A 14,366-nucleotide genomic window follows, 5' to 3' on the forward strand; every position below is an offset into this window, starting at 1 on the left:
GGCTTATGAGTAAAAAAAAAAGAGCCCACCTGATCTTCATTAAGTAACAGAGCAGTGGGTTTTCTTTATCACTCCTGCTGTGCTTTCATACAACCAGAAGCTTCCCTCCTGACCCAGAGCCTGCTTCAAGTAATCATTCCTGACCTCTGGGCCCCAGGAACAGAAGAGGAAAGGGAAACAGGGAAGTAAATGAAACCAACTCAATCACATGCTGTAACTGTACGTCTAAAGACAATGTTGAATACAGTGAGACAAAGTAAAAGGCAAATGACTCTTCTGACATCTTGCTGATCCATTAAAGACAAGTAAAGGTAAGAAAAAAGATGCTTACCTGTTGTTCCTGAATTTTAGCAGCACCAAGTTCTGAGAGAGACACAGTGAGCTTCTCCTGCTGTTCTGATAGATATTTCTGATAGAGGCTTAGAAGTTCTTGGCATTCTTTATACTGTAGCTGAAGAGGTGAGATCGCAAATTAAGGGAAAAAGCTAATAAATGGATTTAAACTGCATACATCTGTATTGCTTTTCAGATTTCAACAAACAAAATAGAGACAGAAATGTAACCATACTTGGTGAGAGTGCAGGTAAGCTGTAGTTTTCAGATGAACACACCATATGTATCCCCCTCAAAATCATGAAACAATAATTCACAGGGAGTAACAATGTTTATCCCATTAAAATTTTTCTTTCTCAAGTCTTTAAATTTGATAAAAACAAACACATGCAAAAGAATGAAGGTGGACCCCCATCTCACACCATATATAAAACTAACTGAAAATGGATCACTGACCTAAATGTAATAGCTAAAACTATAAACTCTATAAAAGCAAATCTTTGTGACCTTGGATTAGGCAATGGTCACCTAAAAGCACAGCAATGAAGAATAAATAAATAAATTGGATTTCAAATTTTAAAACTTTGTGCTTCAAAGGACACTATTAAGAAATTGAAAAGATAACCTCCAGAATGAGAGAAAATATTTGCAAATCATACAAATGATAAAGGTCTGGTATCCATATATATGTAAAGATGTTATATGACTCAACAATAAAAAACTATTATCTAATTAAAAATGGGCAAAGGACTTGAATAGACATTTCCCAAAAGAAAATATACAAATGGCTAAGCAGCACAAGAAAAGATGCTTTACATCGTTAGCCATTAGCTACTAGGAAATGCAAATCAAAATCACAATGAGATACCACTTTGCCTTTACTAGGATGGCTATAATCAAAAAGACTGACAATAACAAGCACTGGCAAGAATACGGTGAAATTAGAACCCTCCCACATAGCTGATGGGAATGTAAAATGCTGCTGCTTTGGAAAATAATTTAGCAGTGCCTCAAAAAGTTAGACACAGAGTTACCATATGACCCACAATTCTACTCCAATTCCCCAAGAGAATTGAAAATATAGGTTCACATTAAAAACGTATGCATGCATATTCAGAGCAGCATTATCCATAACAGTGAAAAAGTGAAAACAATCCAAATGTCTATCAAGTGACAAATGGATAAACAAAATGTGGTATACCTATAAAATGGAATATTATTCAGCCATAAAAAGAAACAAAGTATCACTATATTCTACTATATGAGTGAAACTTGAATATATTATACGCTAAAGAAGCCAGACACAAAAGGCTACAAATTCTGTGTATGTTGTTGTTTAAAATACCTCTTCCAATGAGCCAGGGAAAAGAATACTTAGTTCTAAGTATACCAGATCACAAGTAAGAGTTATATTCATCCATGTTCACTTTCTGTCCTCTTCTCCAATTTTCCAAAGTACCCATTATGTGAGAAAAGCTAAATGGGGAAAAAAAGAGAAATGTCCAGAATAGGCAAATCCATATAGATAGAAAGTATATTAGTGGTTGCCAAAAGATGGAGGAGGGAAATAGGGTGCAATTGCTGATGGGTATGAGTTTTATGGGGGAGGCAATGAACATGATCTGGAATTGGAAGGTTGTCTTTGCACACCTTTGGGAATATACTCAAAACCACTGAATTCTATACTTTCAAAGGGTGATTTTTATTGTATGTGAATTATATCTCAATAAAGCTGTTACTAAAAAATTCAGGGTGGAAGTGATGATACTGTTCTGGTCAAAGTAATTACTGCCTAATTTACATAGGAGGCTATAAGTATATTAAACGTAACAGGATTATGATTAGATTTTTGTCCTATTTGTTTGGTTTTGCATAATGTCAATATTTCAGTAATAAAAGCATCATCAGGAAATTTTCTGCCCATATACCTCCCTACATGTTTTACAGTCTAGTATGAAGAACACAGCAACCTAACTTGGGGTACCCTCTCCCACAGCTCCTCAAACTTGCAAAGTTCTCAGGAAGAAGATACTGAACTGCACAGATCAGGTGTCTGGAAGACAGGGGGCTCTATCCAAGGGAGAGTTCTCTGTTCCTTATTTCTCACTGTGGTAATTTCTTCCCCAGGCCCATTCTTCTCTCAGATCATTTCTGAATCTCCCCAGCACCTAATTATATATGCTGTTGGTATAAAAATTACTGTCCAATAAGATTATTCTGTATAAATACTCTTATAACAGGCCATCATGATTAAGGGTGGGAACAGTATTTCTTAAATGTCAAAAATGGTGACTGGCTTCAGTGTTCTTCTTAACATTTTCATAACCTAATCACTGCTTCTGGGCAGATTTCTATTCTAATAACTTGTGCCAATCCTGACTGAATAAATAACCAACTGCTTCATTATTCTCATTGTTAACCTTTAACAAAAACCAGAGACAGCTTGTAGAAGAGGAGCTGGTTCATAAGGAAAGGATAGGTTACTAAGCTAAACAATACATTACGTAGAAGAGCATGTTTAATACTCAGCATCTTAAAAACAACCCCAACAATACAATGAACCGTGGTCTAGATAAGCTAATATGTTTTCAAGGCCAATCTATATCAGACCAGGTTGGTTTTACATTTCCATGCTTTTCCTCAGCAAGCTCAAAAAGACAGGAATGATTTGTGGCGGTCCCAAGAGCCTCTGCCAGCTATGATGTATATAAAAAGAATTTTTTATTCTAGCTGTTACCATAGGCAATAATGTTTGTAATAGGTGAACATATTATCCTGGACACAGAATATCAATTTTATTCTCGAAAAAGCCAGCACAATTATACAGTCTAAGAGTTAAATGTCAACATTTGAAGACAAATTATAGGCAAATTCATTTAAACACATGCTATGTGACAGAATATAAAAACAAGCAGTCCTATCTTTATCAATTTTTTTATATCTGTATTGATTCACCAGATTTTGAAATGCCCTCCCCTTTCCTGTAAAATCCAAAATATATGTACACGCAAAACAGTAATTTTCCTTCCTCCTTAGCACAATGAGACTTCAACCCTCCATCTGGAGAGAGAGATTTATGTTAGGAAAATGCAAGTAAAATGCCTTCTTAACTGATTTGGGGGAGGGAGTACAGTGAGAAAGAAGACATATTTAACTCAAGCCTGGTCAACTGACAGAAAAGAATGCAACAGATGTAGGAAATTGAACCTAAGGGAAGGTGTGCACCAACCATGATGTGAACCTAGCATACTGCTGGTCTGCCCAACCACCATTCAAGAACTGAGAGAAAGAGCAGTCATCACAGCCTCATCAAAGAAAGCAAGCTTCGTAAGATAACAGAAATAAATATAAACTAATACTGAGCAACATCACGTCAAAACCTAAACATATCAAATTAATTAGCTGAAATGGATGTTGGAAATGGTCATTTTGCAAAGCTTAAAGCCTTAACTCCAAAATGCATTATATAGAAAAATAAAACTAAAGATTGAAGCAGAATGAATAGGGTGATGAAAGATTAAAAACTGTGTGAGAGAAAAAACAGGGGTGGAAGTAGAAGGACCAGAAGACAGAATATACTAGTAGCACGCTGCCCAAGTGATTGTCTTAAACTGGAAGAATTCCTCTGGTGGAGCAGAGACCACTCCCATCACCCCATCCCACCCCTGCCTCGGGTATCTAGGATACTTGAATCTGGTAGTTTACTACGTAAATCCTGATCTAATACAGAATGAAATGAAGAAAGGTCTCCATGAGAGGAGAAAAGGGAGAATAATCAATTTTTTTCAAACAACTCCTTTTTGGGAACCGATTCCTCAGAAAAATGGCTGATTCCCATTCTGGGGTAGGGAAAGTACAAAGTGAGCTTGAAACTCTTGTTATTTTAATGTAAGAAAGTGTTTAAAGACGAATAGATGAGGGCTTATCAAAAGGAATAGCAGCAACCCTGAAGGGGACTCAGCCAAATTTTGGACAATTTGAGCATCAAAAGGAATGACTCTAATTAATAGCAAATTAAATAAATAAAAATCTACCAGTTCATAGTGATACTTCAAAAGAAGGGAAGAGTGAAAGTGGAAAAAATTGAAGTTCTTCTTTATAGAAAAATGCTAATTACTTAGAAGGAATGGTCAAATTTTAAAAATCACCATTTTGCAATCCCCAATGTAATAACTAATTCAGGAGAGGATCACTAATTGATATTAAAACCAGTACGTAAAAGGTTAATAAATAAGATATTCATAAGGTGTCAAGATTAGTTATTTATAGCAAAGAAGAAAATGTATCTTTAAATGGTAAAATCTGGTAGTCATCACCTAAACAAAGTAAATTAATGTAGGATTACTAATAGTGAAAAAACCAGACATTATGTACCTCTTAATGTCTGAACCAGGCAACATCACCTAAGAAATATTCTTGCCAAGAATGTTTTACCTGAATCAAACCAAATATGTAAATCTAACTCCCACTCCCACTGCACAGGAATTAAAAGAAATAAAGGAACAAATTATATTATACCACAAGGAAACAATTATACCACAAGGAAACAATCAGACAAATCCATAATATGTGAGATTTTGCAAAGCACTTGACCTGAACTCTTCAAAAAAGTCAAGTCATGGGGGGAAAAAGTGGGTAGGCCTATTTTAGATTAAGAGAGCAAAGACACAACCAAATGTAAACCATGACACAACCAAATGTAAACCATAAACCATGAATCAGACTGAATCCTGGCTCAGGAAGAGAAATAGCTATAAAAGACATTCTTGGGACAACTAGGGGAGTTGGAATAGGGACTCAATACCAGTTGATATTATAGAATTACTGCTTATTGTCTTAGGTATCATAATGTGGCTTATAAAGAGAAATGTTCTTATTCTTATGAGATGAGTGTGAAGTACTTAGGGGTGACATATGACACCTGCCACTTTCAAGTAGTAAAAAAAATAAGCAAAATAAATTTTATATATGTAAATTTATTTTATATTATAAATTTATATAAGTAAACATAAATATGTATATAGATTTGTATATATACACACATATATATGAGGAGGCAAAGCAAATAGAGCAAAATGTCAACAACTGTGGAATCTAGGTGGCAGGTATATGGTGGTTCATTGCACTATTCTGTCAACTTTTCTATATATTTGGAAACTGTCATAATAAAAAGTTGTAAAAAACCTTTTTTTGTTTTTGTTTGTGTTTTTTGTGTTTTCTTCTTTCTACTATTATTCAGTCACTTCTTGTCTTCCTACTCCCATCATAAGTTATCATGAAAGAAGCAGAAACCTAAACATCAGGTCAGACTCCTAAGAGCTCTACAACTCCATTTATCCGTGGTCATTAAGTCAGGTGACTAACCCTTAGTATGGTCTGATGATACACTAACTGGAACCTGTCATTTGAGCGAAGAATAGGCACATCCATGGCAGCAAAAGGCCATATAAAAAAGGCCCATTAAGGTTTCTTCCAGTTATTTAACAAAGGCAGTAACGTAGAATGAGTAAAAGCGCAGACTTAGGTGTCATCCAACACTCCTGGCTCAAATCTTAATTCTGGTACTTAGTAATGATATAACTTTGACAAGAAACTTCTCTGACACCCTCACCTGGGAATAATAATACCTACCTCACCTCACAGGGCAACTATGAATATGAATGAGCTAATAAAAGAAAAGAATTTAGCATAGGGCAGAGCACAAGCATACATTCAATAGACTTTTTACATCAAGGGAACAAGAGATAACAAGTGCTGGTGAAGGTGTGGAGAAAAGGGAACCCTTGAAAACCATTGATGGGAATGTAAATTGGGGCAACCACTATGAAAAACAGTACAGAGGTTCCCCCCAAAATTAAAAATATGATCCAGCAATTCCACTTCTGGGTATATACCCGAAGGAAATGAAATCACTATCTTGAAGAGATATCTACACCCTCATGTTCATTGCAGCATTATTTACAACAGCCAAGACATGTAAACAACCTAAGTGTCTGTCAACAGATGAATGGATTAAAATGTTATACACATACACACACACATATATACAATGCAATATTATTCAGTCTTAAAAAAGAAGGAAGTCTTCCCATTTGTAACAACATGGATAAAAACTTGAGGGCATTATGCTAAGTGAAATAAATCAGACAGGGAAAGAAAAATACTGCATAATCTCACTTATATGTAGAATCTAAAGAAACTGAACTCATAGAAACAGAGAGGAGACTGGTGGTTGCCAATGGCTCAGGAGGGTGGGGGAAATGGGTGAGCGTGGTCAAAGTATACAAATGTACAGTTTTAGAATGAATAAGCTCTACGGAATGTAATGTACAACATGGTGACTACAGTTAACAACACTGTATTGTATACTTGAAAGTTGCTAAGAAAGTACATCTTAAATGTTCTCAACACACACACACAGGTAACTATATGAGGTAATAGGTGTGTTAACTAATCTTATTGCGGTAATCATTTCACAATATATACATATTACATATTATACCTTAAACTTACATAATGTTATATGCCGAATACATCTAAATAAAGCTGAGATAAAAAAGACATCAAAGGGTTTAAAGATTTAAATAAATAAGGATAACATGTTCTGGGAGAGACATTTAAACAAAGGGTACAATGGATTTTTTAAAATGGGGGTAAGTGGTCACTTTGACAACATTGAGGGGAAGTCAGAAAATGCTTCAGAGAAGATGTGACCCTAGAAATGAATTCTGGAAGAGGAGTTTACAGATGCACTGGGTAGGAAGGAAAGGGAGTACCCTTGGCTGAAAGGTCATCAGGAGCAAAGGCATGGAGAAATGAAACAGATTTGCACATTAAGGGAACTGCAAATAGGACAGTATGGATGGTCAACTGGTGGTGAGTAGGGAGAATGAGTGAAGAGGCTACAGAGACAAACAGGGGCCAGATCTTGAATGTTACACTAAGTTGTTTGGATTTTATTTCTATATAACCCATTGATGTCTTACAACCAATTTGTATGCTGTAAAGATACCTTTGGTTGGAATGTGAAGGGTGGAGTGGAGAGCTTGAAGAGAGAATGAAAGCAACCAATTAGAAAATGGCTATAACAGTCTAAAGCTAGAGATGAGAGGGGTCTGAATTGAAGTAATAATGGTAGGAATCAGGAGGTGACTGAGTTGAAGAGGGAAATTTAAGACAATGTCAAGTTATAAATTGGGTAGCAAGATGTATGACCAGTTGTATGATGCACAGTTCCATTTACCAAGACAGGGAATGCAGAACAAAAAAACGGTATGGGGGAAGGGGTGCAGCTTTAGACACACTGAGTTGGAGATGCTTGGGGAGCATTTAGTTGAGATGGCCAATTGGGACATTTGAATCCCTGGGCCTGGAATTCAAAGAAGAGGTCTCATTAGAAAGAGAGATTTGGGAGTTAATCACTTTGTAAGTGGTGGCTGAAGACATAAGAGTGTTGAACATTGTCTAGGAAAGTATTCAGTTTTGTTTGTTCATTCTTTCATTCATTCAACAAATAAGCACCGTTAGGCCAGGAATATTTGTCTGTTTTGTTTACCGCTGAATTCCTTAGCTTACATAATAGGAGCTCAATAAACACTAAATAATATTTACTGAGTACATTAACACCAGAGACTGTGACAGGTGCTAGACATACAATGATGAACAAGACCAACACTGTCTCCTGCAGGGAGCTTACCATCCAGCAAGGAGGGCGGGTAATCAAGTGCATACTTAAGATAACAAATGATGAAAGCAATAGCAAGAACATAAATGTAGTTCTATGCAAGCACTTCCTAAGGGGACCCAGATGATGGAGCCAGGGAAAGCCTCTTGGAGAAAAAAATGTTCAAAATGAGAGAAAAGAGGCAGGCAGAGAGGAGGAATCAATAGAAAGATGTAGTCAACTGTGCCCAGTGCTGCAGAGGCCACGCCAGTTAAAGATGACATTGAGGAGGCTACAGTGACCCTTGCCAGAACACAAGTTTGTTCACCATTTCCCCCACTGTTTGGCTAGATCCTGTTTTCCCATCAGAGAGAAGCTCCTGGACAGAAAGAGCTGTTTTACTCAGGGTCCCTCGAGGTAAAGACAGCTGACCATGTGCCTCCCACTCTCACGCGGTCCATTAGTCACGAGGCTCTCAGGGGATCTAGAACTCAAAGAGCTTCACTAGGGCAGGTCCTCCCTTTACTCTGAACACCTACATACTACTTAATATATAAAGACAGCACATACTCTATATTCTGCTTCAAATGTTTTGCCTGCCCCCAGTCCTACGCAATTCTTACTTATCCTTTCAAATTGAGCTTTATGTCACCTCTTCCTCCTAACTTTGACCTCCATGCAGAGTTAAGCATTTCATTATAGTAAATAGCATATAGCTAAAATTATTTGATTATATTACTATCACCTGAAGTGGCCTGTGAGTTCCTGAAATCATAGTTTATTAATCTTGATCTCTCTCTATCACAGCAGGCACTTTAAAAATGTTAGAGAAATGAATAAAGGAATAAAAGTAAAGGAGCGCCCACTGAATTTCATGTGAGGTTTGGATTTGGAATCAAAGCAACCCAAAGATAGGCTATGTGGTCTTTACCCAAGAAGACACCTAAAAATACCAATTCATTAAAAATTTTAAATTGTTCTAACCTCACAGATTTTCCTCTCTTGAAGCAAATAAAGTTTCTGATCATGTTATATTTCTTACTGCACAATCATTTCCTTTTTTCCCTTTTCAAAAAAAGAACACATTTTCTGAGATAAACACTCAGGTCCAAATTATATATCTAGTTTGGCACTCAATGACAATATGTGCAATTGAAAACAGATTATTGGTAAAAGAAAAACTGATACCAAGATGCATTGACTAGCAGAGCTAGACAAGAACTTCATATGAATGTTTATACTCTTTTATTAAGTTGTGATCTGTACTGGGGTACAAACCACTGATACAAGTCTGAAATTTTCCATTTAATTAAAAGAGAAATTTATGGCAAATTCAGTGCAAGGCCACAGTGTTGTTCAATTTCCTGACAACAGTAACCTGTTAGGAAGGGAAACAAATCTCCAAATCAAACAGAGGAAAACTCAATGTTCTGGACACTTACAAAGGGAAGAAGAGACAAATGCCTCACCCATTTTCTTCTGGACTCTACTCATTCTGTTTGAATAATAGCAACAAAACAAGAAGCCATGGAAAGATATCTAATTAGAATATATAACTAGCTTTATAAGAGTTTTCTAAGCCTTATGGTCTTTACCTTGTTTCTTGCAGAGTCACAGAACAATATGGGGCAGAAACAGACTTGGATCTAAGATGCTTTACATCGTGTATTTTGCTCAGATCATTGAACCCTGAGGTTTTCCAGGAAACCAGCTATACAATGGAGACACAATATTTATTTCTCCAACTTTAAAGGCAAGGGCCCTTATTTAAAAGTTCGTATGCAGATATCTTAAAAAGCAGGCTATCAATGTACCAGGTTGATTAGAATTTTGAATTATTTATACTAGTTTCCTTTCCACATAACACTCTAAGGATATACATGTTTTCAAGCATTCATGGTAGATGTTAAAGACAAGGTTACAAAAACATTTCTAATGAAAGTCATGCATTTTATCTTGCTTCTAACCTGCCTAAAAATGTATCTTTTGTGTAAGGTTCCCTGTTTCAGCTAGACCTGAAGAAGTATTTTCTCCATTTGGAAGGCTGCTTTAAATCAATACAATCTTTTTTTTTTTAACATCTTTATTGGAATATAATTGCTTTACAATGGTGTGTTAGTTTCTGATGCATAACAAAGTGAATCAGATATGCATATACATATATCCCCATATCTCCTTCCTCTTGCGTCTCCCTCCCACCCTCCCTATCGCACTCCTCTAGGTGGAGACAAAGCACAGAGCTGATCTCCCTGTGCTATGTGGCTGCTTCCCACTAGCTATCTATTTTACATTTGGTAGTGTATGTATGTCTATGCCACTCTCTCACTTAGTCCCCGCTTACCCTACCCCCCACCCCGTGTCCTCAAGTCCATGCTCTACATCTACGTCTTTTTTCCTGTCCTGCCCCTAGGTTCTTCAGAAACATTTTTTCTTTTTTTTAGATTCCATATATATGTGTTAGCATACGGTACTTGTTTTTCTCTTTCTGACTTACTTCACTCTGTATGACAGACTCTAGGTCCATCCACCTCATTACAAATAACTCAATTTCATTTCTTTTTATGGCTGAGTAATATTCCATTGTATACATGTGCCACATCTTCTTTATCCATTCATCTGTCAATGGGCACTTAGGTTGCTTCCATGTCTTGGCTATTGTAAATAGAGCTGCAATGAACATCATGATACATGATTCTTTTTTTTTTTTTTAAACATCTTTATTGGAGTATAATTGCTTTACAATGGTGTGTTAGTTTCTGCTTTATAACAAAGTGAATCAGTTATACATATATATATATGTTCCCATATCTCTTCCCTCTTGCAAATCCCTCCCGCCCACCCTCCCTATCCCACCCCTCTAGGTGGTCACAGAGCACCAAGCTGTTCTCCCTGTGCTATGCGGCTGCTTCCCACTAGCCATCTATTTTACATTTGGTAGTGTATATATGTCCATGCCACTCTCTCACCCTGTCACATCTTCCCCCTCCCCCTCCCCATATCCTCAAGTCCATTCTCTAGTAGGTCTGTGTCTTTATTCCCATCTTGCCACTAGGTTCTTCATGACCTTTCTTTTTTTTTTTTCCTTAGATTCCATATATATGTGTTAGCATACTGTATTTGTTTTTCTCTTTCTGACTTACTTCACTCTGTATGACAGACTCTAACTCCATCCACCTCACTACAAATACCTCCATTTCATTTCTTTTTATGGCTGAGTAATATTCCATTGTATATATGTGCCACATCTTCTTTATCCATTAATCCGATGATGGACACTTAGGTTGCTTCCATGTCCTGGCTATTGTAAATAGAGCTGCAATGAACATTTTGGTACATGACTCTTTTTGAATTATGGTTTTCTCAGGGTATATGCCCAGTAGTGGGATTGCTGGGTCATATAGTAATTCTATTTTTAGTTTTTTAACGGACCTCCATACTGTTCTCCATAGTGGCTGTATCAATTTGCATTCCCACCAACAGTGCAAGAGGGTTCCCTTTTCTCTGCACCCTCTCCAGCATTTATTGTTTGTAGAGTTTTTTGATGGCGGCCATTCTGACCGGTGTGAGGTGATACCTCATTGTAGTTTTGATTTGCATTTCTCTGATAATTAGTGATGTTGAGAATCCTTTCGTGTGTTTGTTGGCCATCTGTATATCTTCTTTGGAGAAATGTCTACTTACGTCTTCTGCCCATTTTTGGATTGGGTTGTTTGTTTTTTGGATATTGAGCTGCACGAGCTGCTTGTATATTTTGGAGATTAATCCTTTGTCAATTGCTTCATTTGCAAATATTGTCTCCCATTCTGAGGGTTGTCTTTTCGTCTTCTTTATGGTTCTGTTTGCTGTGCAAAAGCTTTTAAGTTTCATTAGGTCCCATTTGTTTATTTTTGTTTTTATTTCCATTTCTCTAGGAGGTGGGTCAAAAAGGATCTTACTGTGATTTATGTCATAGTGTTCTATGTTTCCCTCTAAGTGTTTTATAGTGTCTGGCCTTCCATTTAGCTCTTTAATCCATTTTGAGTTTATTTTTGTGTATGGTGTTAGGAGGTTTTCTAATTTCATTCTTTTACATGTAGCTGTGCAGTTTTCCCAGCACCACTTATTGAAGAGGGTGTCTTTTCTCCATTGTATATTCTTCCCTCCTTTATCAAAGATAAGGTGACCATATGCGCGTGGGTTTATCTCTGGGCTTTTGTCCTGTTCCATTGATCTGTATTTCTGTTTTTGTGCTAGTACAATACTGTCTTGATTACTGTAGCTTTGTAGTATAGTCTGAAGTCAGGGAGCCTGATTCCTCCAGCTCCGTTTTTCTTTCTCAAGATTGCTTTGGCTATTCAGAGTCTTTGGTGTTTCCATACAAATTGTGAAATTTTTTGTTCTAGTTCTGTGACAAATGCCATTGGCAGTTTGACAGGGATTGCATTGAATCTGTAGATTGCTTTGGGTAGTAGAGTCATTTTCACAATGTTGATTCTTCCAATCCAAGAACATGGTATATCTCTCCATCTGTTTGTATCACCTTTAATTTCTTTCATCAGTGTCTTATAGTTTTCTGCATACAGGCCTTTTGTCTCCTTTGGTAGGTTTATTCCTAGGTATTTTATTCTTTTTGTTGCAATGGTAAATGGGAATGTTTCCTTAATTTCTCCTTCAGATTTTTCATCATTAGTGTATAGGAATGCAAGAGATTTCTGTGCGTTAATTTTGTATCCTGCAAATTTACCGAATTCATTGATTAGCTCTAGTAGTTTTCTCGTACAGTCTTTAGGATTCTCTATGTATAGTACCATGTCATCTACAAAGAGTGTCAGCTTTACTTCTTCTTTTTCAATTTGGATTCCTTTTATTTCTTTTTCTTCTCTGATTTCTGTGACTAAAACTTCCAAGACTATGTTGAATAATGGTGAGAGGGGGCAACTGTGTCTTGTTCCTGATCTTAGTGGAAATGGTTTCAGTTTTTCACCACTGAGAATGATGTTGGCTCTGGGTTTGTCATATATGGTCTTTATTATGTTGAGGTAAGTTCCCTCTATGTCTACTTTCTGGAGGGTTTTTATCATAAATGGGTGTTGAATTTTGTCAAAAGCTTTTTCTGCATCTATTGAGATGATCATATGGTTTTTATTCTTCAATTTGTTAATATGGTGTATCACATGGATTGATTTGCATATACTGAAGAATCCTTGCATTCCTGGGATAAACACCACTTGATCATGGTGTATGATCCTTTTAATGTGCTGTTGGATTCCATTTGCTAGTATTTTGTTGAGGATTTTTGCATCTATATTCATCAGTGATATTGGCCTGTAGTTTTCTTTTTTCATGACGTCTTTGTCTGGTTTTGGTATCAGGGTGATAGTGGCCTCGTAGAATGAGTTTGGGAGTGTTCATCCCTCTGCTATATTTTGGAAGAATTTGAGAAGGATAGGTGTTAGCTCTTCTGTAAATGTTTGATAGAATTCGCCTGCGAAGCCATCTGATCCTGGGCTTTTGTTTGTTGGAAGATCTTTAATCAGAGTTTCAAGTTCAGTGCTTGTGATTGGTCTGTTTATATTTCTATTTCTTCCCGGTCAGTCTCGGAAGGTTGTGCTTTTCTAAGAATTTGTCTGTTTCTTCCAGGTTGTCCATTTTATTGGCATATGGTTGCTTGTAATAATCTTTCATGATCTTTTGTATTTCTGCAGTGTCAGTTGCTACTTCTTTTTCATTTCTAATTCTATTGATTTGAGTCTTCTCCCTTTTTTTCTTGATGAGTCTGGCTAATGTTTAATACAACCTTTTTTGAGTTACAGGAGCTAGCCTAGAAATGTAGAAGAAAAGGCTGTTATCACACCCCTCCCCTCATCAGAAGCTACTTTATAAGGCAAACTGCAGTAACAACGATTAACACTTGAAAATTTCAAATTTCAATAGGGGTAAATTCCTGACAACACAGACCACTGAAAATGGTCTGCACACTAAGCTCTCTAGACTCTGAAAGGCCAATAAGTGAAGTTATGTGTATAATGCTTTGTGAAGCAGGGCTAAACATACCAAGCCAGGGCCTACTATCTCCAGCCATGAGAAACAGGCTAAAAGCACCTTAGAAAGAAGTCATCTCATTCTGCTCCCTACCTTCAAGAAAAAGAGTTTTGTTCTTGTCATTAAATTAAAACCCTTCATGAACTATCAATATCAATATATACAACACCTCTCTCTCTTCATACACCTCTATTTGTCTCCTTAAACTATTTATGCTGCTGTGTAAGATCATCCATTTCTGAGTGGAAATGTAAAATGAGTGTAAGAGGTCCCTTAATCTTCTCTTTTCCAAACTAAGTAATCCAGGGGCATTATGCTTCCCTCATACAGTTCATCTTCCAGCTCTTAT

General features: G+C 36.7%; 1 protein-coding gene across 4 annotated transcripts in view; it reads right to left on the minus strand.

Moving 5' to 3' along the window:
- The window catches only part of KIAA1328 (KIAA1328 ortholog), a 374,054-nt gene that overhangs the window by 240,948 nt on the left and 118,740 nt on the right, over window positions 1–14,366 (minus strand). For 3 of the 4 annotated variants that reach the window (XM_007180910.2, XM_057526537.1, XM_057526539.1), the window contains one exon: window positions 332–459. In XM_007180910.2, coding sequence (XP_007180972.2) covers window positions 332–459 — 128 coding nt within the window. The remainder of the gene's footprint in view (window positions 1–331; window positions 460–14,366) is intronic. The other variant, XM_057526538.1, reaches the window with a different exon arrangement.

This window comes from Balaenoptera acutorostrata, chromosome 13 (genome assembly GCF_949987535.1).
Source record: "Balaenoptera acutorostrata chromosome 13, mBalAcu1.1, whole genome shotgun sequence".
In the NCBI taxonomy this organism is placed as follows: domain Eukaryota; kingdom Metazoa; phylum Chordata; class Mammalia; order Artiodactyla; family Balaenopteridae; genus Balaenoptera; species Balaenoptera acutorostrata.